The sequence below is a fragment of the Neophocaena asiaeorientalis genome, unplaced genomic scaffold, assembly GCF_003031525.2.
Source record: "Neophocaena asiaeorientalis asiaeorientalis breed wild unplaced genomic scaffold, Neophocaena_asiaeorientalis_V1.1 scaffold239, whole genome shotgun sequence".
Classification (NCBI taxonomy): domain Eukaryota; kingdom Metazoa; phylum Chordata; class Mammalia; order Artiodactyla; family Phocoenidae; genus Neophocaena; species Neophocaena asiaeorientalis.
The window spans coordinates 1,071,189-1,096,184 of NW_020175103.1; the positions used below are offsets into that span (position 1 = coordinate 1,071,189).

The 24,996-nt window shown below is 40.0% G+C and overlaps 1 protein-coding gene and 1 non-coding gene across 5 annotated transcripts; one reads left to right on the forward strand and one right to left on the reverse strand.

Annotated features, from left to right (window-relative positions):
* Positions 1–345: 345 nt before the first annotated feature.
* TRNAS-AGA (transfer RNA serine (anticodon AGA)) lies at positions 346–427 on the reverse strand. The gene has a single exon. It is a non-coding gene; the product is annotated as a tRNA-Ser (tRNA).
* A 5,142-nt stretch (positions 428–5,569) lies between these two features.
* ZNF184 (zinc finger protein 184) lies at positions 5,570–24,224 on the forward strand. Of its 4 annotated transcripts, none has more exons than XM_024764301.1 (7): positions 5,573–5,637; positions 5,895–5,959; positions 6,255–6,398; positions 13,399–13,466; positions 16,873–16,999; positions 17,358–17,453; positions 21,256–24,224. In XM_024764301.1, the coding sequence occupies exons 3-7, from the start codon at positions 6,392–6,394 to the stop codon at positions 23,214–23,216; spliced, it is 2,259 nt and encodes a 752-aa protein (XP_024620069.1). In that variant the 5' UTR covers positions 5,573–5,637; positions 5,895–5,959; positions 6,255–6,391; the 3' UTR covers positions 23,217–24,224. The 4 variants fall into 4 exon arrangements, with proteins under 4 accessions (XP_024620070.1, XP_024620069.1, XP_024620068.1 ...); XM_024764300.1 differs by having other exon boundaries at positions 5,587–5,711; XM_024764302.1 differs by lacking the exon at positions 5,895–5,959 and having other exon boundaries at positions 5,570–5,711.
* The last annotated feature ends 772 nt before the right edge of the window (positions 24,225–24,996 follow it).

Sequence of the window (24,996 nt, forward strand, 5' to 3'; positions counted from 1 at the left end):
GTCCGAGCCGAATCTGTCCAAGTCTAGCCTTGAGTCCACTCCAGTCCGTCCCTCACTTCCCAGAACAGGCAGCACAGAGGGGCGGCCGGCGATGGCGCTGTGTGACAACCTTACGGTAAAAGACAAAAAGGAACCAGTGCACCGGTTCCTATCTATACTCACAGCCATGATCTGAATCTACTGAACACGGAGGTAGTTGCTAAACCCTACCAGGGGCATCCGTTGACTCCAGAAATACTTTCAAGTTTCCAAGGCAGGAAGTGCACAGAGGCAAAGGAAAAAATAGGTTGCCTGCAAACCTATGCAGTCAGGTAATAAGCCTCGTATTTTGCTCGCTAAAGCTAACGTAGTCGGCAGGATTCGAACCTGCGCGGGGAAACCCCAATGGATTTCTAGTCCATCGCCTTAACCACTCGGCCACGACTACACGAGGAGTAATGCATGCTGTTAAATCCTTAAATAGAAATTTCACTAGCTGATGTAAGGTAAGGGCAAAAAGGGAAGAAAAGACAAAAATGAGCTGGAGTGCAAGAAAACGCACTCTGCAAATTGGATAGAAACCCTCAGGTGAAGTGCAAGTTTGGCAGGGAGGTCAACCTCGCTGGGTAACTGCGGGAGTCGAGAGCCCTAAAACGGGGTGTCCTCACCGCATCAGCAATAGGTTTTCCAGACAACTTGAGGCCTCTGTAATGTCCTCACCTGGAACCAAACTACCCTCCCAACGAAGTGGAGTCAGACTGTCATCCTAGTTTTAGGCCTGATACGTGTAGCTTTTGTTTGGAACTTTCAGGCACTGAAGCTCCTTGAAGAGCTAGTGGCTAGTGGCTTTCAGAGAGGAACTTAGTTCGATGACTTGCGTCCTGAGTAAAGGGCGAGGGAAATGATGCAGAAAAGCCTCCTTGCATCCCCTTGCTCTGGTGTCCCCAAGTGCCAAGCCCACATCAATCCTAAGGGAACATCAATCCCATTGTGTTTGCACCGTGCTTTGCATTTCACAGTGTGTTTCCACGCTCTCGTCACGTTAAGAACAAAATTTATAGATGGTTCGTGAGTTCCTGTTGCCCCTGGAACCTGGCTACCTTCTAAAAGGAAGATCCTAGTCTGATTTTTGGCCAAGACAGGAGTTCATGTTCTCGAAATCTAACCAACGCAAATATGTTTCCTTTCCCCCTTCTTACTTTTCCATCTGAGTCAAAACTGCGGGTCACATGTTTTCCTGAGCCTGTCCAGTGCAAACATTACTGTAATTGGCTTTTGTCTACTTCTTGGTATTATTTACTAATGATTTAAGAAAAGAGGAAGATGATCACAAACAGAGAAACCACGTTGCCTAAACAGAGAAGTGAGGAAGAGGGACGAGAAGGGAGAGGGAGAAGGAGAGGTAGAGAAGAGAGTGAGACGAAGAGAGAGAGACGTAAGATGTCCAGTGGTTTTATGGGAGACGACCTGCTCTGACAGGATAGGCATGAAGCAGTTTTGATAGAAATTATGCTATAAAAGATTGCTGTCCATAATTTATACATATCACTTTATTTGATGTATAGATTTTTATCAAGCATATATATATATTTTTTTCCTGAAGTCATTTGGAACGCTAGTTTTGCCTGAAGTTACATACCAAAGAAAACCTTGTGCTTAAAAAAAATATATGCAGGGGCTTCCCTGGTGGCGCAGTGGTTGGGACTCTGCCTGCTAGTGCAGAGAACACGGGTTCGAGCCCTGTTCCGGGCAGATCCCACATGCCACGGAGGAACTGGGCCCATGCGCCACAACTACTGGGCCTGCGCTCTGGAGCCTGTGAGCCACAACTACTGAGCCTGAGTGCCACAACTATTGAAGCCCACGCAGCCTGGAGCCCGTGCTCTTCTGCAGCAAGAGAGGCCACCCAATGAGAAGCCCGAGAACCGCAACGAAGAGTGGCCCCCGCTCACCGCAACTAGAGAAAAGCCCGCGCGCAGAAACAAAGACTCAAGGCAGCCAAAAATAAAAATAAATAAATAAAATTAAATATATATATATATATGCAAAACAGAAAGCAATTAGTGATGCATTTGGACCAAAATTATTTATCAACAGGAGTTTGTTTTAGGGTAACAGGGAACAAGGACGGGACACAGCTGCAACTTTTACTGCACTGAAAAAAAGTTTAAACATATCCGAATAGATCTCAGTAAAGGAAGAGCCAGGGTTGAGTTGTAAGAAACACAAAGTAGTCTAGTTATTATTTTAGGCCGAAACTGGAAACAACACAAATGTCCATCTACAGTAGAAAAGACATATTGAGAGGTTTTCCCAATGTAATACCACACCACGAGAGTGAATGAATTACAAGTACACACAACCACATGGACTAAATCTCACTAACTAATATTGAGTGGAAAAAGCCAGACAAAAAACACATATTATAGTGCATTCCAACTTTTGAAAGTTCAAAAACAGGTGAAATTAATGTTCCTTGTACAGTAGAAATCAGGGTAATGATTACCCTTGGTAGGTAGTGACTGGGAGGTCCCACTACCCTTGGAAGGAGTTTCTGGGATTCTGATAATGATTTTGGTTCTCAAATTGGGTGCTGGATACATGGGTGTGTTTGCTTTGTGTAAATGCATTGAGTGGTTCGCTTTCATATGTTTTTTGTGTGTATCTGTTAAGCTGTGGTAAATATTTTTGTTTAAAAAATTATTCATCAATATGATGCAATACTTTTGCTGCCATTAAAAGGCATTCAATGCATGAATATTTATTGATGACATACTAAGATATTCATTATGTATTTTTTGAGTAAAAAAATCTGGTTATTACCAAAATTATGGCCATTGTGCAAAAAGATACATTATTAAGGTAGGGTTGTATCTTAAATTATTAACCTATGCGTTTTCTGTGAATTTCCATCCTTTTCTGTTCTCTATTTGGTAACCTGAGTTAATTAAATGAGTTGATTCAAGTAAAGTACCTAGAGCTAGGAACCAAGTAAAAACTCAAGAAACTTTGACTTTTATTCACTAGATTATACCTTATATGCAGAGTGTTTCTTATTAGTGTTCGGCACATAGTAGGTACTCAATATTTTGCATATACACTAAGGGAGTATCTATATGCTGCTTGCTATGGTTGCTTACTTTTTTTATGTGTACACCCCGTTGCTAAAACTACAAAGAGAAGTCACTGAGGACAGAAATTTTACATATATACGTTTTTTCAATATATATGTATTTCAATTTGTATCGAAAGCCTCGTTTGTATAAGGTGTAGCTGAAAATTTTCCAAACGATCAAAAAATGGCTCCTTTTGCTTAACAGTTCTTTTCTCAATTTGTCTCTCTCCTCACATATTTTGCTATAAATAGCACACAGCAACCAGGATGCACTTTCCACTCTTTGCTTGGAAATCTCCTCAGCTAAATATTCAAGTTCATTGCTTACAAGTTGTTTTTCACCCAACTGTAGAACACAATTCAGCCAAGTTCTGCCACTTTACAACAAGAATCAGTTTTCTTCCAGTTTCTAACTACACATCCCTCATTTCCTGCTGAGACCTTAAGAGAAGCACCTTTAACATTTACATATTTTTTTAATTAATACACTTTTTAAAAAGTTTTAGGTTTACAGAAAAAGTCCATATGCTCTCACCACCGCCCCTCCCCCTAGTTTTCCCTATTAACATTCTTGCATTAGTACTGTGCATTTGTTACAACTGATGAGCAAATATTGATAAATTATTATTGACTAAACACCATAGTTTATATTAAGGGTTCACTCTGTGTATCTGACATTCTATGGGGTTTGACAAATGTATAATGACATAGAGCCACCATTACAATATCATACAAAATACTTTCACTGCCCTAAAAATCCCCTGTGCTACAACGATTCATCCCTCCTTCCCTTCCCCAAACCCCTAGCAACCACTGATCTTTGCTGTCTCCATAGTTTTGACTTTTCCAGAATGTTATATAGTTCGAATTGTACAGTATGTAGCCTTTTCACATTAGCTTCTTTCACTCAGCAATTTGCATTTAATGTTCCTTTGTGGAGTTTTTTGGTAGCTTGATTGTTCATTTCTTTTCATTGCTGAATAATATTACATTGTACGGATGTACCGCAGTTTAGCCATTCGCCTACTGAAGAACATCTTGGTTGCTTCCAAGTTTCGGCAATTAGGTTTTCATGTGCGCATGAGTTTTCAACTCATTTAGGTAAATACCAAGGAGTACAACTGCTGGATCACATTGTAGGAGTGTGCTTAGTTTCGAAACTAAGGACTGTCCTGCCAAACTGTCCTCTAAACTAGGACATCTTGCACTCCCACTAGCAGTGAATGAGAGATGCATTCTTTCTTAAACTTAGGAAGTTGTTCATCTCTTTACTAGGGATTCTAGTGTTAAAGATTAAAAGTGGGAGCTTGGGACCAAAGTACTACATTCAAGTCTTAGCTTCCCCATTTATTGGTTATGTCACCTTGGGCAGGTTACTCAACTCATCTGTGCCTTAGTTTCCTTTGTAGTAAAGAAAGAATAATAATGAACAACTTCATTAGATTGTTTTAAGAATTAAATAAGTCAGGTGTAAAGCACTTAGAACACTGTCTGGCACATAGAAAGTGTTAAATGATAGCTGATTTCATGTGGTCTCTCCTTCCTGATGGGCAATCATCCACATGTTGGCTTTCCATCCTCTGTCCTTTACATCTATCACTTTCTTCTATTTCATTCACCTTTTTCTTTTGAACCACGCAGCTTTAAAAGAATATCCTATACATAACTGATTCACTTTTCCACAGCATCAATTCAGTTCTTCTCCAGTACGATTTTAGTTATGTTCCTGCATTTTAAATATGCTTGCATGTGTTTTAATCCCTTTTCATATAGTGTTTTTATTTCAGACTGTTCTCTCACAGCTTTCATTCCTGTTTCACTTAGGCCATGTCTTCCTGATTTCCAAGTTTAGTGTTTTGTCAGTCAACAGGCTGAGTGACTTGACCTTAGCCCCACTATACAAATATGGAGATGCACTGAAGCACAGTAAAGTGCTTGGGCCACATATTTAAAAATACAGAAACCTACCTACTTCTGTTGGATTCTTTTCTCCCAAGAACACACCTACAGACTGGCGTTGGGCTCCATTTGAGTCGTGGTTGAGCGTCAATATAATGGGTCACGACCAGAATTTTTTAAACAAAGGGATAGAACACTAAATACAATGCAGGACAGGTAATAAAGACAAGTTATGCATTGTGAAACAATGCATAAGCGCAAACGCTTGTCTGCGTTTTTAAATTATATATGTGTGTAAATGTGTATTCTTAAAATCAGTCCGGTGACACACGCTTGAGAGTCACTGCTCTAACGCATACTTTTACCTGAGACGTGTACGAACAAACGACTAGCGGGTAGAACACTCGTCCCCGCTCCACTGGATTTCATACGTTGGCTTTCTTCTGGGAAATGGAGTTTAGCGTCGTGGAGCACTCTGGGAATCGTAGTCCTATGTGTCCGCGGGGCGCGGTTTAACGCTAGCGAGCGGGTCGGGGGTGGGTGTTCTCTTCTCCCACCAGCGGAAGTGGCCGTTGAAGCCGGCTGTAGGCGTGAAAAGAGCTTGGCGAGGGGGAGAGTCCAGCTGCTTCGGCTCCCTTCACTAGGTTTGGTGATTGTCCCAGAGCTTCTGGACCCGGGATCAGAGTGCGAAAATCGCTCTAGCGGGAGGGAAGCCCAGGTATCACTATGGCAACCGCCAGCCCCTCTGGCCGCGTGACGTCACCCCTCTCTCTCTCCGCTTGAAGCGGCCTCTGCGAGAGGGAGCTGGGGAGTCCTCGAAGGGGGCTCCCCTCTCCTCCTTTAGTGTGGGACTATTCCGCCCCGATCCCTGGGAGGGCTTTGTTCTTTTGTTCCGGCCTAGGAGGAAGGACGCGAGCCGAGCCCCGCCCTGTTTGTCCACCTTCCAGCTTTTCCGCTCCGCAACAGGTGTGTCTTCTTGAGCCCGCGGGGGTGTGAACCCACAAGTGTGCACCGAGGTAACCGTCCGAGTAGGTGGGCGCCTCTGCCCAGATTCTAGGGTAGGCGCCAGGGGTTTTTTGGAATCTGGGGCCGAACCTGCGTACTCGATCTCCATTCTGTTTTTGTTCAGCGGGAGTGCCACATGCCTCTTTACTGTTCTCTCCGGGCACTTCTCTTTTCCAAGGACCTCTTGGCCACTGTGCAAAACTCTTGAGGTGTAATTTTGTGACGGTTGCCGCTGACCCCATCTTGTGTCTTTTAGGGCAGCCAGCTTCACTGTGTGTAAGGGCACAGACTCGTGCCGGACATCTGGGCTCCAGAGAGAGGACCCCACTGGAGGGACGCTGCTTGGGAAACCCTGGTGTCCAGATTTCAAGAGGAACGGGATGAGCACCTGAGATGGAAGGTAGTGGGGACAACTTGGGAGAGAGTGGGATAATGGGGGCGAAAGAACAGCCATGACATGAAGATTAAATACTTGACAGAGCTGGAAGAAGTGGAAGGAGGGAACCTTACATATATGACGATCGAGAAAAGAAACAATTACATCATAGGGAGAGATTCTTATTTACATTATAGGGAGAGACTTGGAGGAAGAGTTAATTCTGCTTGGCTTTGGGATTGGGGAATGAAAAGGAGTAATGATTCAGAATGTCTGTGACCCTCACATGATTTCTATTTATTAAAAATTAGAATGATAATCTTACAGTCAGAAAAAATCTTGGTAATCATCTCTTCAATGTAAGAATCAGTTCTGAAATATCCTTGGCGGATGACCATCTGTTAAGCCTATGCCTGAACAATTGTGGCATTAAGCTCCATTTTGGGTGCAGACTATTCCCTTGTTGGTGTTTTCTTTTTTAGTTCCTTATATGAGGCAGAAGTGCCTTTCCCTGTAACTTCTGTGTTGATCTTAGTTCTTAGTCCCCAAAAGCAAGAGACTGCTCTCTCTTTAACATTGCTGCCCTTCAGATATGTGAATTCAGCTGTTACAACTCCTACTCATAGATTCTTTTTCTTCTCAAAGCAAAATAGCCTCAGTTCCTTTGATGGGTCTCCATGCGATATATCTAGACCTCTTCTCTAAAAACTCTACTGCATGATAGCATGCTTCTTAAAATGCATTGCCTAAAACTAAACAGTCATTTAGATGTACTTTGAAAAATACCTTAAAGTGTGACGTACTATTTCTTTTGATTTGGATATTTCTGCTGTTTAGTATCAGATTGTATTTGCTTTTTAAAATAAGCGATATTATGCTGTTAGTCCTAGACCTTTTTTACATAAACTGCCGTGAACTAGATTTATGTCATCCTTGTATAATAGACTTGTTTTTTATCCTTAATGTCAGGACTTCACATTTATTATGATTGTCCACATTTTTTGGCCAAGTGTTCCAGCTTGTCAGAATAATTAATAATTAATATTAACTTGGTTATTCAGTGTTTTAACTGTTCTTTCCAACTTTATGTCACTAGCATATTTAATGAATATTCCTTCTCTTTCTTTCTATATGTCATTCAACAGGTCAGGGTAAGGACAGAGCCCTGTGTTATGTCACTGTAGACTTCTTTCTGCATTGTCATTGTCTTTACATTCTGTAGGTATGGCTATGCAGTCAGGTTTGGTTTAACCTAGCTGCTATCATACAGTCCTTTTTCTCGGATTTGTTTAATATCATTAGAAATCTTAACATTATTTATTTAGGTTTGAGCTATACCTTATATTTGTCCTCAGCTCTTTTTTTCTAAAGATACAAAGAATCTCTGTTTTATTTCTCACAACTGCATGTGTATCTACAATTATCTCAAAACAAAAAGTTTGATGAAAAAATCAACTGTTTCATTCTATCACCAATGAACAATTGGAAATTGTAATAAAAATAATAATTTCATTTATATTAGCATCCAAAATATGAAACAAGAATATAAACCAACAAAAATATGCAAGATCTCTACACTGAAAGCTACAAAATTTTGCTGAGAAGTTTTTTCCAGCTTTATTGAGATATAATTGACCCTGACATTGTGTAAGTTTAAGTTGTCCAGTGTTATGATTTGACCCACCTATATATTGCAAAATGATTACCACAATAAGATTAGTTAACCACATTGGTCACCACACATATTTGGTGGGGTGTGTGTGTGATGAGAATGTTTACGATTTATTCTCTTAGCAACTTGCAAGTGTATAATACCGTATTGTTAACAATAATTACCATACTGTACATTAGATCTCCAGAACTTATTTGTAACTTAAAGTTTGTACCCTTTATCCAAAATCTCCCCATTTCCCCCACCCTCCAGCCCCTGAAAACCCTCATTCTACTCTTTGTTTCTGTGTTTGGACCTTTTAGATTCCACATATGAGATCATGCAGTATTTGTCTTCCTCTTTCTTATTTCACTTAGCATAATGCCTTCAGAGTCCATCCATGTTATCCCAAATGACAGGATTTCCTTCCGTTTTATGACTGAATAATATTGCATTATATATGTGTATGTGTGTGTACATTCCCACTGTTTGTGGGAATGTAAATTGGTTTACCCACTATAAAAAACAATATGGAGATTCCTTAAGAAATCAAAACTAGAACTACCATATGATTCAGCAATCCCACTTCTGGGTATGTATCCCAAGGAAATGAAATCACTATCTCAGATATCTGCACCTCCATGTTCATTGCAGCATTATTTACAAGAGCCAAGACATGAAAGCAACCTAAATGTCCATCAGTGGATGAATGGATAAAGAAAATGTGGTATATATTTACATAGTAGCTATACCAATTTACATTCCCACCAACAGTGGACAAATGTTCCTTTTTCTCCACATGCTCACCAACACTTATCTCTTGTCTTTTTGATAATATTCATTCTAACAGGTCTGAGGTGATATCTCATTGTGGTTTTGATTTGCATTTCCCTGATGATTAGTGATATCAAGGACCTTTTCATATACACTGGCCATTTGTATGTCTTCCTTGGAAAAATATCTATTCAGGTTCTCTGCCCATTTTTAAACTGAATTATTTGTTTTTATGCCGTTGAGTTGTATGAGTTCCTTATACACTTTGGATATTAACCTCTTATCAGATATATGATTTGCAAATATTTTCTCCCATTCCATAGCTTATCTTTTCATTCTGTTGATGCTTTCTTTAGCTGTGAAGAAGGTTTTTCATTTGATGTAGTCCCATTTGTTGCTTTTTCCTTTTGTTGCTTGTGTTTTTTTGGTGTCATATTGAAAAGATCATTGCCAAGACCGATGTCAAGTGGCTTTTTCCTCCTGTTTTCTAGTTTTACAGTTTTAGGTCTTGTTTAAATCTTTAATCCATTTCAAGTTAATTTTCATGATTGGTGTAAGATAGGGATTCTGTTTCCTTCTTTTGTATGTAATTATCCAGTTTTCCCACCACCATTTGTTGAAGAGACTGTCCTTTCCCCATTAAGTATTTTTGGTCCCTTGTCAAATATTAGTTGATCATATATAGGAGACTTTATTTCTGGGCTCTCAATTCTGTTCCATTGGTATTTGTGTCTATTTTATGACAGTACCATATTGTTTTGATTGCTGTAGCTTTATAATATAGTTTGATGCCTCCAGCTTTGTTTTTCTTTGTCAGGATTGCTTTGGCTTTTAGGGGTCTTTTTTGATTCCATACAAATTTTAGAATTTTTTTTCTATTTCTGTGAAAATGCCATTGGAATTTTGATAGGGATTACATTTAATCTATAGATGACTTTGAGTAGTATGGACAGTTTAACAATAGAAATTCTTCTCATCCATGAACACAGGATGTCTTTCCATTTATTTGTGCCTTCTTCAAATTCTTTCATCAATGACTTATAGTTTTCATTCCACAGATCTTTCATCTCCTTGGTGAAGGTTATTTCTAAGTCTTTTATTGTTTTTGATGCTGTTCTAAATGGGATTATTTTCTTTATTTCTTTTGCAGATATTTCCTTTTTAGTGTATAGAAACACCACTGATGAAATCACCTCCTCCTGTCTTTACTGATTGGCTTTGGGAGAGAAATATCCTCCATCAGCAATTCTGTTAGGGATTCTGAGGCTTTCTCAGATCTTCTTTGCATACATCTGCTCCATGCTTTTTGTTCCCTCTTGAGGGGGATTCTTAAGATTGTATGCCTTCTCTTAATCCTGCAAAGCCAGGCTGGGTGCTAATAGCTTCACCTTTGCTTTTCCTTGGTGGTGCTAATGCTCAGATGCTTTTGGTAGCTTTCTCCAAATCATGCAGAGTCAGGCTGGCTTTCTGTGTGTGTTCATAGCTATCTATAAAAGCTCCTCTTGCCACCATTAGGGTGTGCACAGAGAGCTGGCCATAGGTTGTGGGGAGGGTGTATAGGAGAGGTGCATGGAGCATTGCAGTTGGGAGGATCCACAAGTGAAGCATCCCCAGTGGCTCTTTGTCAGGCTTCCTGATTGAGTCTGTGAAGTGGTTAGTAGGATCCATGTTCCTTTGATATACCCTCCAAGTGCCGTGACTGCTGTTCTCCCAGCGGCTCTCTTCCCCTCATTCTCTTAGGACACCTCAGTATTCTGGATGAGGTGAGAAAGAAGTGGGTCTCTTTGGTGGTGTCCCATACTGCTGGGGAACCTGGGCACTCACACGCTTTCACTTTCTCCCGTGAGAGAAATCACAGGCCAAGAAGGCCGCCTTGGCACTGAGCTGTACCTCCTTGGGGGTGATGCTGGTAAAATGAAACTGTTCCTCTTACCGTCTTCAATGCATCCATCTTGGATTTTTTGTTGTTGTTGTTCCAGTGGTGTGCTGGAACTTCTGTGCTAGACTCCTGGACTTCCACAAAGACACTCTCAACCATGGATGATTGTCTAAGTCAGTGTTTTTTGTGGGGAAGATGGTAGAAAATTCTTATTCCACCATGTTGATGACATCACTTCTCCCCTTCTCAGCTCTTTGCCCCTTATATCTTTCATAAATATTCTTTTTAATTCTAACTTCCTCAGAATTAAATCAGCCCAAATGGTTTCATTTTAAGGCTTTGCCTTTTTTTTCTTTTTGGGATTTTTCACAATTGTATTGTTAGGATTAACTTTCATGAGCCTCTGTCCCTTATAGTCAAGGTAATAGTTGTAACACTTACTGAGCATTTACTATTGCCAGGCACTTAGTTGGTTTCTATAGCTGTTACTGTTGTTGGTTTTGTTGGTTTCTGTTACTTGGAATCAAAATCATCTTACCTAAGACATTTCTCTTTATTCTATTTTCCTAAAGTCTTGGGTACATATCTGCCTATGTACAACATTTCCTCAACTTTCCTCCAACTAACATCTTCATTTTCTTCTCAAGATTTCTTTTACAAGACAGTTTTCCATTACTGGTCAAATTAAGTCTGGAATAATAGTTCCTTTTATTGCTTCCTCTACTTTCTGAGAATCGGACTTTCCCGTCAACCATTACTCTGAATAGACTTCCCCAAGAGCAAAGTTTGTTTCTGTTTTGTTTATTGATGTGTAAGTTACTACATTAAGTGCACAGATCTTAAGTGTACCAGTTGGTTAATTTTTATATATTATATGCCAGTGTAACCACTACCCACACTAAGATATGGAATGTTTCTAATGCCCCAGAGGTCTCTCTTGTGTGCCTGCTCAGTCAGTAACCCTCCAGAGGTAACCACTAGTCTAAGTTTTTGTACTTAATATACAGGCACACCTCAGAGATATTGTGGGTTCAGTTCCAACCACTGCAGTAAATCAGATATTGAAATAAACTGAATCTCATGAACTTCTTGGTTTCCCAGCGCATATAAAAGTTATGTTTACACTATTCTGTAGTCTATTAATTGTGCAATAGTACTATGTGTAAAAAAAAAGTATATACCTTAATCTAAAACTATATGTTATTGCTAAAAAATGCTAAACATCTTCTGAGCCTTCAGCAGTTTATAGTAGTAGCATCAAAAATTACTGATCATAGATCACCATTACAAATATAGTAATAATAAAAACTTTGAAATATTGCGAGAATTACCGAAATGTGACACAGAGACATGAAGTGAGCAAATGCTGTTGGAAAAATGGTGCTGATAGCCTTGCTCGACATAGGGTTGCCACAAGCCTTCAATTTGTAAAAAAAAAAATATGGTATCTGTGAAGTGCAAATAAAGTGAAGCACAATAAAACGAGGCATGCCTGTAAATGTACTCATACAGTATGCATTCTTTTCTTAAAATATTTATTTATTTATTTTTGGCTCGCTGGGTCTTCATCACTGTGCATGGGCTTTCTTTAGTTGTGGCGAGCAGAGGCTACTCTTTGTTGAGGTGTGCAGGCTTCTCATTGCGGTGGCTTCTCTTGTTGCGACGCATGGGCGTCAGTAGTTGTGGCGTGTGGGCTCTAGAACACAGGTTCAGTAGTTGTAGCCCACGGGCTTAGTTGCTCGGCGGCATGTAGGATCTTCCAGGACCAGGGCTCGAACCCATCTCCCCTGCATTGGCAGGCGGATTCTTAACCACTGCGCCACCAGGGAAGTCCCAGTATGCATTCTTTTGTGTTTGGCTTATTTTGCTCAGTATTGTTTATGAGATACATCCGTGTTGTTAGGTAAAGCAAGAGCTCATTCTTTTACACTGTGGGATAATATTCTATTGTATGACTATATCACAGTTTATCCATTCTGCTGAAAGACATTTGGATTGTTTCTAATCTGGGCATATTATAAATAAACCTGCTGTGAACAGTCTTGTACAAGCCTTTTGGTGGACATAACCCCTCATTTCTCTGGATATATGCGCAGGAGTGGGATTGCTGAGTCATAGGTCAGGTGTACGTATAGCTTTGGTATATACTGCCAAACAGTTTTTCTAAATGATTGGTAAATGTTTACTTCCACAGCAATGTACAAAAGTTCTAATCTCTCTGTATTCTTGCCAGTAGTTAGTATTGACCATGTGTATTTAAGTTTAGACACTGTGGTAGGTAGGTAATATAGATAAGTATATGTCGGTGTGATATGTAATTTATACTAATAGCAACGTTTCAAAGGGCATGGGAAGACTTTTGGAAAGTAATCTGATTATTAATTCATATTTTATATGTAGCAGAGAAGGCAGCAGAAATATTTTGCTTCACTTAATGAGGAATGTAGATTGAGTTGTATGATCCATGTGACTGTAAGTATCTAGGGGCAAAACTGTGAATCTTAAAGTAATGCTTTAATTCCTAAGCCTACCCATGAGAGTACGAGGGTCCTAGTCAGCAGTTACGTTGGTTTTTTTTTTGGATTTTGAGAAGGAAATGGCTTCTCAAATGGCAGAAATAGTTCCTGCTGTTTTCATATAGAAAAATAAGTGGATTTTGTGGATTGCTGGGAACAGCTAACTTGGACAGGATTCACTGTGGTTTCTTTTTCCTCCCCTAGATCTGTCTTCTCCAGAGTCTGCCCTTCTCCAAGGGGGACATACTTCACTCCCATCAGCTAGTTTTCAGGTAAGTTGGGATTTCCTCAAATGTCATTTCAGTCGTTAGAGTGGGATTGTGTATTCTTTTGCTGTGGGTTATGTTTAGCTGAAAACCAATGTTGGCAGTTCATTCTGGGCTCCCATCTGCCAACCACTTTTTTCTTAGCTCTGCCTCTCCAGCTTAACTAATATATTCACCACTTAACTTCTTGCTTACGTCTTGCCATGTGCCACTGATGAGAGAGCAGAAGTACAAAACTTGATACTTTACCTGAATAGACCAAATAACTGCTAAATATTAAAAAGGTGAAATGAGTACCATGGAAAACAGAGACTCAACAAAAATGTATGTGGTCTGGAGGGATTAGGAGAGTTTCTGCAGTTCTTGCTTCTTTCCTCTGTAGCTCTCTTCCCTACAGTACTCTATGTGAACTCTAGTCGCCTTGACTTCCCCAAACTCTCAGCATTACCTCTTCAGTTCAAGGAGTCTGCTGGGTCCCTCCTGGGTTCCCCTTCCCTGCACCCCTGCCTGGACACTCTCAAGGTAGTAAGCTGGAGCAGTTGTAGGGCTCACTTCATTTGTTTACTGATTCTTGGGGATCACTGTTCTTTGTTATCTGAGATTCAGTGCCTTGGAAACTGTTGTTTCATATGTTTTGTCTGGAATTTGTTGGTTATTTTAATGCAGGAGGGTAAATTCAGTCCTTATTAATTCCATCTTGGCCACAGCTTGATCCTTTTGAGGTTTGGTTTTGAACTGTAAGCTTTGTTAGGGCTGACCTAGTGTAGCCTTATTCTAGGACTGTGTCATGGGGTCTGTGACTACACTTTAGTTCAGTGATTTGCTAGGATGACCCACCCAACCCAGCAGCATAACTCAGGGATAGGGATCATTACAACAAAGGATACAAAACACATAGAAGGAAAAAGATATTTATAAGAATCCAAAGAAATCAGGTGCAGGCTTCCATGTCCTCCTTGTGTGATGATCACACAGATGTACTTTCTCTAGAGCTGTTGTCCATAGAGACAGAGAAATGTCTCTATCCAGGGAAGTCTTCTTGAGTCTCACAGTCCAGAGTTTTTAAAGGGAGCTGATCACAGACATCAGCGTGTACTTGCTGTTGACCAGCCATGGTGCAGACCTCAAACTAGGCACCACATGTCCATCGTAAATCTTCATGTATACTTTAAACAATGCTGACAGTCTGGTACATCCTGTCCCAGTGCTCCAGGCACACAATAACATCGTCAATCGGTGACTATATAAACATTAGTTTTCAGAGCTTGTTTAAGGTTCAGAAACATGGATCCAAGTGTCCCTGGAGATTAGCAAGGATTGGGCAAGCCGGACTTGCTGCTTTAACTCTTTCCTCACAGGCTAAACTTGTGCTGCTCCTAAAGCGCGCTGGAACTGTTTGTGGGAACTGATTGTGTGTATGTCTTCTTAACTCTGGGTTCAGTTATGTCACATTGGTAACTTGATATGGCCTGTGGAGATAGTATTTACACCAGAGTTTTGGAGCTCCTCCTCTTTGTATCTCCCTTCTCTCTAGTACCTACCCTGCAAATTCCCTGCCTCTGTAGTCCTGAGCTGCCACCTTTGTTTCCTTAGTTCAGTGAGACCACTGTGTCTTGCTCAGTTTCTGCCTCCAGGCAGGAAACTGAAGGGTCTGTGGGGCTCACGTGATTGTCTCCCTTCTCTCAGGGATCATAGTTCTGTTCTGTCTGCTGTTCAAAAATACGAAAGCACTTGTTTCAGTTATATTGTTGAGTTTTACAGTTGTCTACTCTGGGAGAGCTAGTCCAGTAGCTCTGTCGTGGTTAGAAGTAGAAGTCCCAATAATTTATTTATCTATTTTGAAACAAAATTAACTCACTTGCCCAGTTTCAAATACATAATAAATAAAGAAAAAGTAGGAAGTTCCCCTGCATTGCCTCAAGAGTCCCACTAAACAGTCGCACTGATAATATTTGGTAGTGTATTCTTTTAGCTTTTTCTCTGCATTTACATACAAACTTTCCTATTCATAAAAATAAAAATGGGGTAATACCATGTATGCTATTTTTAATATGATATATATTTCCTAATCAGTACATATAGAGACACTTTATTTTTTAAATGTCTACATAAGCTGCTTTAGTATGGATGTACCATGAATTCTTTAACCACTATCCTATTAATAGACATTTAAGTTTGCTTTTTTTTTTCCCTCACAATGTTGCAAGGAAATTTTTACATATGTCTTTGCACCCTGAGGTGTTTCTAAAGAATAAATTCCTACAAGCTATAAATCTGGATTGAATGATATATGTATTTAAAGGTTTGATAGATCCTGGCAGAGTGCCCCCTGATAGATTGCATTAGGGCCCTGTTCCTGCCGTAATACACATGAGCACTTTAAGCAGTGTTCACTAATCTGGTATCTCATTGTTTTATTATGTTTTTCTTGGAGTGGAGCATCTTTTCATGGTTTGTTAACAATGGTTTGGGTGAATTGCCTGTTTGGGTTGTCGGCCTTTTTTGGTTATTGTTGTAGGTTGTTCATCTTTTCTGCTAATTAGTTGTAGCAACTCAGAATATTGCATTTTATTTATGGTTTTCTACAGAAGTTTTACATTTTTATGTGGTTTTATGTGTCAGTCTCCCTGTCTTATAATTTTTGCCTTCCACATATCAAGCTTATAAAACTATTTTTCTGTCTTTTATTCTATTTTATTTTTGCTCTTTCTTTAAAATTCAGTCTCTAATCCAGCAGATATTTTTGTGTATGCTGTGAAGTAGGGAACTCACCTTAATTTCTTTTCTCAAATACACAGTCATTTGTTATGGCACCATTTAGTGAATAATCCAGCTTTTTAAAACTAATTTGAAAGTTGCTTAATCCCATTTAGTTCTTATAAACATGGCTATATTTTGGGTTTCTCACTGAGTTTTATTCCATACTAGACCATTCTGTTCTAATTTATCTTTTCTTTCGGTATATTTTGGTATATTACTTAGTATATTTTGAAATGTGGTAGGGTAAGTCTCCTCCTCAAATTCTTTCAAAAACATTTTTGTTTTTGCACTTACAGGTAGTAAAACATATTATTGATGTTAATAGGTATACTCTTAATACTTGATATATCTTGGAACACGGAGATCATGATGATTATGAAGATCAATAACAACAACAGTGGCCAACATTGACTGAGCACTTGTTATATTCTAGACCTTAAATTAAGCATTTAATATTGAACATTGCTTATTTAATTCTTGCAATAATCCTATGAGTCAGGTTTTGTTTTTATATTCATTTTACGAAGGAGGAAATATCAAAATCATTTTTCAGATAGCCCAGAGCTTGCCTTGCTTCTGTCAGTATTGCTAACTTTACCCCTTTCTGAGGTAAATCCTTTATGGCTAAGCAGAAATATGTTTGGTATTTCAGGAATCAGTGACCTTCAAGGATGTGATAGTGGACTTTACCCAGGAAGAATGGAAACAGCTGGATCCTGTACAGAGAGATTTATTCAGGGATGTGACACTGGAAAATTATACACATCTGGTCTCTATAGGTAAGGATGATTTCTCTGCGTTAATATCTGGGGGTGCGTAGGAGGAGGGTGCTCTTGTGCTTAGGTGAGTTTTGCCATTAAGGAACCAAAGATTCCTAAACTTTGAAAGGTCTTGAAAAGGTTTCTACTCTCTAGCAACTAGAAGGACAAACTAATAATTTTTCTGAACCCAGATCAGTTCCCAAGTTATACCACATCTGGGAATGTATAACATGGAAGCTATATGTGCTTTATATGCTTTACTCCATCTGATTTGTCCATGTATCCTTTCCTCTAAAGACAAAGTGATGAGACTGAACTCTGACACAGCACTTTTCTCTCAGTGCAGACAGGTAACTTTTTTTACCCCTATGAGCAGGACTCCAAGTTTCCAAACCTGATGTGATTTCCCAGTTAGAGCAAGGGACAGAGCCATGGATTGTGGAGCCCAGCATTCCAGTAGGTGCCCTTGGAGGTAAGTAATGGATACCCGGCAGATGAGTGTTATTGACACTAACCACCAGCCTGATGAGAGGATTTTACGTCTGAAATGTAGATGTACTTCTCTTTAAAGTGGCTCCTGTGGAGAATGGGAAGGCATCTGGACTCTTTTTTTTTTTGTGGTACGCGGGCCTCTCACTGTTGTGGCCTCTCCCGTTGTGGAGCACAGGTTCTGGACGCGCAGGCCCAGCGGCCATGGCTCACGGGCCCAGACACTCCGCAGCATGTGGGATCCTCCCGGACCGGGACACGAACCCGTGTCCCCTGCATCGGCAGGCAGACTCTCAACCACTGCACCACCAGGGAAGCCCTGGACTCTCTTATGCTTTGTCAAAACAGTAAATGTCTCAACATGTATTCTATTTTTGTACTCCTTTCAAAGGAGTTATTATCCTTCTTGCTTTATTCTAAAGGCAACTTCTTGACATGGAATCTGGATTCCTCCTTTCCCAACCTCCTTTGGGGCCCTGGTCTCATAATTATTACCCCACTTTTCACCCTTACAGTTTTCTTTTTGGATCTACAGCCTCCAGCCCCAGTACCTTCAAACAGAAATAGGTAACCTAAATTCCAAATACTTCCACTCAACACTGTTAATCTTTCTGGCCACCATCCAGTCTGCCCTCTTGCTTTCCCAACCAAACTGTGCAAAAGTGAGTTCCATACCTGTAGCCGTCATTTCTTCATCACCTGTTCCTCTCTTAATCTCACTGTGTAGCTTCTGACCCTATCACTTATTGGACTGCCCTTGAAATTTTGAATAACTTTCTTGTAAACCATCAATTCCCAAACTGCACAGAGAGACTTCTTCAAAGATCTGACCCTGAAACAATGTACAAACTTAGTCACTCTAGGTAAGGAATATCTCCAGATTTAATGAGGTAGGAGTAGGGGGTCCTTTTTATGGGGAGAAACAATGCATGCCATGTTCAAATTTAGCAAGTACTGGATTAGCTAAAATTTAGCAGGTTTCTTACTGGAGGACCACTCAGAAATTTTTTTTTTTAATTGTAGTTGGGAATTATGAATTTCCAACAGAGTGCATAGAATGTAACATTTCTCTCCCCCATCCTCCTAACCGTGATTCCGTTTTTTTTTAATATTGCACCTTTAAAATCTTTCTTTTAAAAGATGGTTTCATGGGACTGCCCTTGCAGTCCAGTGGTTAAAACTACTCCCTTCCAATGCAGGGGGGGTGTGGATTTGATCCCTGGTCAGGGAACTAAGATCCCACGTGCTGTGCGGTGCATCCAAAAAAAAAAAAAAGATGGTTTCATGGAACACAATTTAGAAAACTAATTTTTAAAAAATAAGAACTTTATTAACTTGTGCTTATAGTTTGTTAACTTTTGGAAAGTTACACTGAGGTGGCCACTGGCCCTGGGCCTTGTCTGCGTCATTTTCCTATCCTCTTCTTTAGGCTGTCTTGGTGACTTGGCCCCTGCAGAATTGTGATTGTATTCTGATATATATTCTGTCTTACTGGTCTATGTTGTTCTTTTACAACCTGGATGTCAGCACCTTCTATTATCTCTCCATGCACATGGGTGTCTGAATATTGTGGTCAGTGCCCTTCGACTTTGCATATAGTAGTGAGAATTGCTTCCTGCAGTAGGAATGGTGCTGTTCAGTCTGGCCTTCTGGAATTTTCTCCAATCCTTCATTCATTACCCCACCTCTGATATTCTGGTAACTCTTTTGGTTAGTACGTGGACAATATGACAATGTGTATGATATTGGTCACAGTCTGTTGCATGTTTATTGCTTTCAACTGGAACTCCAACTTGAGCTAGAGATCAGTCACTCCCACACTCTTTTTGCCTTTAACAGCATCCGACTCCATGGTCTCCATATCCTTTTCCCTGTGAAGTACTTCCCAGGAGCTATTTTTTATGGCTATCTGCTGTACAAGTATATCCTTAGTGTCATTTTTGTTGATGAAAACATATCCATTTCTTATACTGATTGGCTGTTCCCCAAAACTTGTGTTACATTAATCGTCTTGTCCCTGCTGGAGAAGCACTGCTGTTGTGAGGCTGCCTGCACTTCTGCATGCTGATGCATGCTGTACCATTTCCCATGGTACCAGGTATGGAGAGGATGGTAGGCAGCTCTAGGTCCCTGCCTTGCTTCTTATGTTTGCAGTGATAATGGTGGTGACAATGACTGGGCTGGCAGCACAGGAGATTCAGGGTTTTCTGGGGGTCTGCTGTACCTTCCCGTTACCAGTGGAACCAAAGAAATGCTGTTTTATTTTACTTTATTTTTAATTAAGTTGGCTGCGTTGGGTCTCCACTGCTGCACACGGGCTTTCTCTAGTTGCGGCGAGTGGGTGCTACTCTTCGTTGTGGTGCACAGGCTTCTCATTGAGATGGCTTCTCTTGTTGTGGAGCACAGGTTCTAGGCACGTGGGCTTCAGTAGTTGTGGCACACGGGCTCAGTAGTTGTGGCTCATGGGCTCTAGAGCACAGGCTCAGTAGTTGTGGCACGTGGGCTCAGTAGTTGTGGTTCATGGGCTTAGTTGCTTCATGGCATGTGGGATCTTCCCCGACCAGGGCTAGAACCCGTGTCCCCTGCATTGGCAGGCGGATTCTTAACCACTGCGCCACCAGGGAAGTCCAAGAAATGCTGTTTTAAACACAGCCTTTTTTCTTTACTGAATCTGCCAGCGTTGACTACCCTGTCATCTTTCTTGTCTTGGCAAAAGACAAACTATCCCAGAGTAGACAGTAGAGTAGTGTAACTCTATGTCCTGATTATGTACTTTTCTGGTTCTTTTTTCTTTTTTTTTTTTTTTTCTGAATCTGCCAGCATTGACTACCCTGTCATCTTTCTTGTCTTGGCAAAAGACAAACTATCCCAGAGTAGACAGTAGAGTACTGTAACTCTATGTCCTGATTATATACTTTTCTGGTTCTCGTTTTCTTTTTAACAACTTCGGTTCTGTGTTTCTTATATTCTTTTGTTTGCTTGCTGAAAAACTGCTTTCTTTCATTAGTATATTTTATTCATCCCATTACCCTAAACATCCTCAAGGATCTTCCTCCATTGCTGCTTTTTTTTCACATACATTCTTATGGCTTTAGCTGTTCTTTTCCTTCTTCTTTTGAGCTGATATTTTCTGTCCTATATTTGAACATTTTAGTTATCCTGCTACTTTTGGCATCTTCCACCCCCACAAACACCATTATAGTCTAGTCTTCCATTTCTCTTCCTAATTCTCAAAATGCCTAGTGTTGAACTCGGTATCTTCCTCCACCTAAATTACTTCCTCTACTATTTACAACTTTCTCATTTCTAGCAATGATATGACTATTTTGTCCGTTTTCTAGGCTAAAAATCATGGAGCCATAGTCATGTCTTGTGTTTATCCTGTCTTGAAATCATGGTTCTTAGACTTTTTGTTGCTGTTCACTGGCAAGGGATCCCAGTTCAGACTGCCTCCTTTAGATTCAGTCCATCTCTGTCTCCTCTTATCTATCTCTGTGGTCACTTTCTAAATTTACTATCAACTTAAATGGAGTTCCCTTACTGGGTCTTAGAGATTATCTATGAAGTTGAATTAGACATTTTCTTGCTACTCTCATATTTTATTTCTCGTTCTCCTTAGCTCTTTCCAAATTTCTCCCCAAATAATAGGGCTGTGTTTGAAAATCCTCAGAATTTGCTGAGGGCTTTATTTTTAGTTTCATTAGGTCATTCCCACAATAACACTTTTGTTGTTGTGTTTGGTTTTTTTCCCTCAATTCAGAGAATACTGACATTTTCTCTTTCAGACTGGGAGACAAGACCAGAAAATAGCGTATCAGTCTCAGAGCTGGACATTTCTGAAGAAGAGCCATCTCCAGAGGCAATAGTAGAAAAGCACAAAAGGGATGATCCTTGGGGTTCCAATGTCTTAGAAACTGGGAAATCTGAAGGCAGTCCAGAGAGGCAACAGGCAAATGAACAGGCCCTGCCAAGGGAAATAAAAATAACTGACAAGACAGTACCTACTTTGAAGAGAGACCATGTAAATAATGACTTTGAAAAAAGCATCAATGTGAGTTCAGACCTTTTAACACAAAAAGAAGTATCTCCAGAAGAGACCTCTACCAAAACAAGCGTCAAACAGAATTTAAAGCCGGTTAAAAAAGAGAAATCTTGTAAGTGCAATGAATGTGGGAAAGCTTTTAGTTATTGTTCAGCTCTTATTCGCCATCAGAGAACACATACTGGAGAGAAACCCTACAAATGTAATGAATGTGAAAAAGCCTTCAGCCGGAGTGAAAACCTTATAAACCATCAAAGAATTCATACTGGAGATAAACCATATAAATGTGATCAGTGTGGAAAAGGCTTCATTGAGGGTCCTTCTCTTACTCAACATCAAAGAATTCACACTGGAGAGAAACCCTATAAGTGTGATGAATGTGGGAAAGCCTTTAGTCAGAGGACCCATCTTGTTCAGCATCAGAGAATTCACACTGGTGAGAAACCATATACATGTAATGAGTGTGGAAAAGCCTTTAGCCAGAGAGGCCACTTTATGGAACATCAGAAAATTCATACAGGAGAAAAACCTTTTAAATGTGACGAATGTGATAAAACCTTTACCAGGAGCACACACCTTACTCAACATCAAAAAATTCATACTGGAGAGAAAACCTATAAATGTAATGAATGTGGGAAGGCTTTCAATGGACCCTCAACATTTATACGTCATCATATGATTCATACTGGTGAAAAACCATATGAATGCAATGAATGTGGGAAAGCCTTCAGTCAGCACTCAAACCTCACTCAACATCAGAAAACACATACTGGGGAGAAACCTTATGATTGTGCTGAATGTGGGAAATCCTTTAGTTACTGGTCATCCCTTGCTCAACATCTAAAAATTCATACTGGAGAAAAACCTTACAAATGCAATGAATGTGGAAAGGCCTTCAGTTATTGCTCATCCCTTACTCAGCATCGGAGAATTCACACCAGAGAAAAGCCCTTTGAATGCAATGAGTGTGGAAAGGCTTTCAGTTATCTCTCAAACCTTAATCAACATCAGAAGACTCATACCCAAGAGAAAGCTTATGAATGTAAGGAATGTGGGAAAGCCTTTATTCGGAGTTCATCTCTTGCTAAACATGAAAGAATTCATACTGGTGAGAAACCCTATCAGTGTCACGAATGTGGGAAAACCTTCAGTTATGGCTCATCCCTTATTCAGCATAGGAAAATACATACTGGAGAAAGACCTTACAAGTGTAATGAATGTGGGCGAGCCTTCAACCAGAACATACACCTTACGCAACATAAGAGAATTCACACAGGAGCAAAGCCTTATGAGTGTGCCAAGTGTGGCAAAGCCTTTCGACATTGTTCATCTCTGGCTCAACATCAAAAAACTCACACAGAAGAAAAACCCTACCAGTGTAATAAGTGTGAAAAGGCCTTTAGCCAGAGCTCCCATCTGGCTCAGCATCAACGAATTCACACTGGAGAGAAACCCTATAAATGTAATGAATGTGACAAATCCTTTAGCCGGAGCACTCATCTGACTGAACATCAGAATACTCATACTGGAGAGAAGCCTTACAACTGTAATGAATGCAGGAAGACTTTCAGCCAGAGCACTTACCTCATTCAGCATCAGAGAATTCATTCAGGAGAGAAGCCCTTTGGATGTAATGATTGTGGAAAAGCCTTCAGATATCGTTCTGCTCTCAACAAACATCAGAGACTGCACCCTGGCATATGACTCTTCTAGGAACATCATAAACATAGCGGATGCATTTACTCTAGTTTGTCCTTTCAAGTACAGAAGAATCAGGGTGGATTGAGAAACTGCCAAAAATATTTTTATTTTTCACCGTCATGCTGTGGAATGGAAAGTACATTGGGCTGAAGTAAGCCAATTACGTTGTTAAGCACCTTTGTGACATTGGCAAATTCAGCCATTTTAAGCTTCAGTTTCCTCTGTGAAATGAGGGATTTGGAGTAGGTCATTTCAAAGGTCGTTTGGAGTTTTATATTCGGTTTTGTATATTCACAATATATTCTTGAATAGGATTATTGTACATCAACATTTTGCTATGTTGCATCTAGAATGTATGTATTTATGCATGTTTTGCCAATAGAAAGCATTTATGTTTCAGTAACTAGACTGGAGATCTATCATGCTCCTGTTCTAACACATTTAAGTTCTTTAAGTAACCGATTCCTAATAAAAAGAATTGTAAAGTACCCTCAAATTAATAATTCAGTAATATATAATGGCTTAAGTCAGTACAAGTATTAAACCTTCCTACTATTTTCTCTCCTAGTATGTTTTAACATTCTAGAAGTTTATCACAACTACATAGATCCTCTACTACAACTTAAACCTGTGTTATTTAACCCCAGTTACATAGTGGAATCACTTAAGGAACTTTATAAAATTCTGTTGCCAAGACCCCACCCCCAGTGACTGATTGGCCTAGGGAGTGGGATCCTGGCTTCAGTGTCTTTTTTTAAACTCCTAATGTGTACCCTGGAAAGAACAACTGGATTAGATTTCAGTACTCATTTCCTTCATAGCTTCTTGTGACTCCTCCTAGAAGCTCACAGATTAGCTCTTCAGTACACATAATGTACTGAAGGGGATGTACACATAATGTAATTTTGACTGTTACCTTGTTTTGTAAATTGGTTTCTCATGAACTTTGAGAGGTAAGGTCAAATTTGTTTCCTTACCAAAGTACAGAAATTAAACGGCTGTATAAAATAATGGTCATTTTACTTGCTTTTCCTTGGCCACCTGATATCACAAGCAGATGACAGTGTGAGTGACACTTCTGAAGATGGGCAGCCCACGGCCTGCATGGCCATTTGTGGCAACCCTGGTCAAGATAACATTTGAGCCAGAAATAAATATGGGTCTAGCCATAAAGAGATGGGCCCTTATATTTTCTCTAGATACAGTCTAATTATCAGGTCTGCTCTTTTAAGAGTAACTGACAATTTCCTAGCCTGGCCTTGAGAATAGGAGCTCTGAGAACAGGAGGTAGCACAGAAGTTGATCATTATTTATATAAAAGGAGTTCAAGACTCTTCCCACAAAGGAGGTTTGGGGGAGTGCATGCTGCAGCTTTCTTCAAGTGAAAAAATAAATTCAGTCATTTTTGCTTATATAAATGCCAGTGACCTGCATTAGAATTTTGTCACCTCCTTAAAGAAGATGCCAGACAGTGAAGAACAGAGTTCAGGAGATAAAGTAGCCATTTAAATCTCAGGACTTTTTTCTGTCATAGTTTTGAAATATCTATGAAGAAATGTCATCTTGGTATTTTTTAATTTCTCAAGGCTTCCATTATGTAGGAATTTTATTTATCCCATAGCAGAGAGGTGGACACTAGCAGAGAGGAATGGATCTCAGGTTATAGGATATGCTTTGGTTGGAATCTGAGCCACTCCCACAGTATAAGGAAAAGAAGTTTCTATATCCACGTGAAGCGTCCTCCTGTTTCAAAGGAGATCCCAAACTAGAGAACATCAGAGTC

Coding starts and splice junctions, on each gene's coding strand:
- ZNF184 (XM_024764302.1), top strand. Junction 13,467..16,872: donor TCCCATCAGCTAGTTTTCAG/GTAAGTTGGGAT, acceptor TTGGTATTTCAG/GAATCAGTGACCTTCAAGGA. Junction 17,454..21,255: donor TCCAGTAGGTGCCCTTGGAG/GTAAGTAATGGA, acceptor TTTCTCTTTCAG/ACTGGGAGACAAGACCAGAA.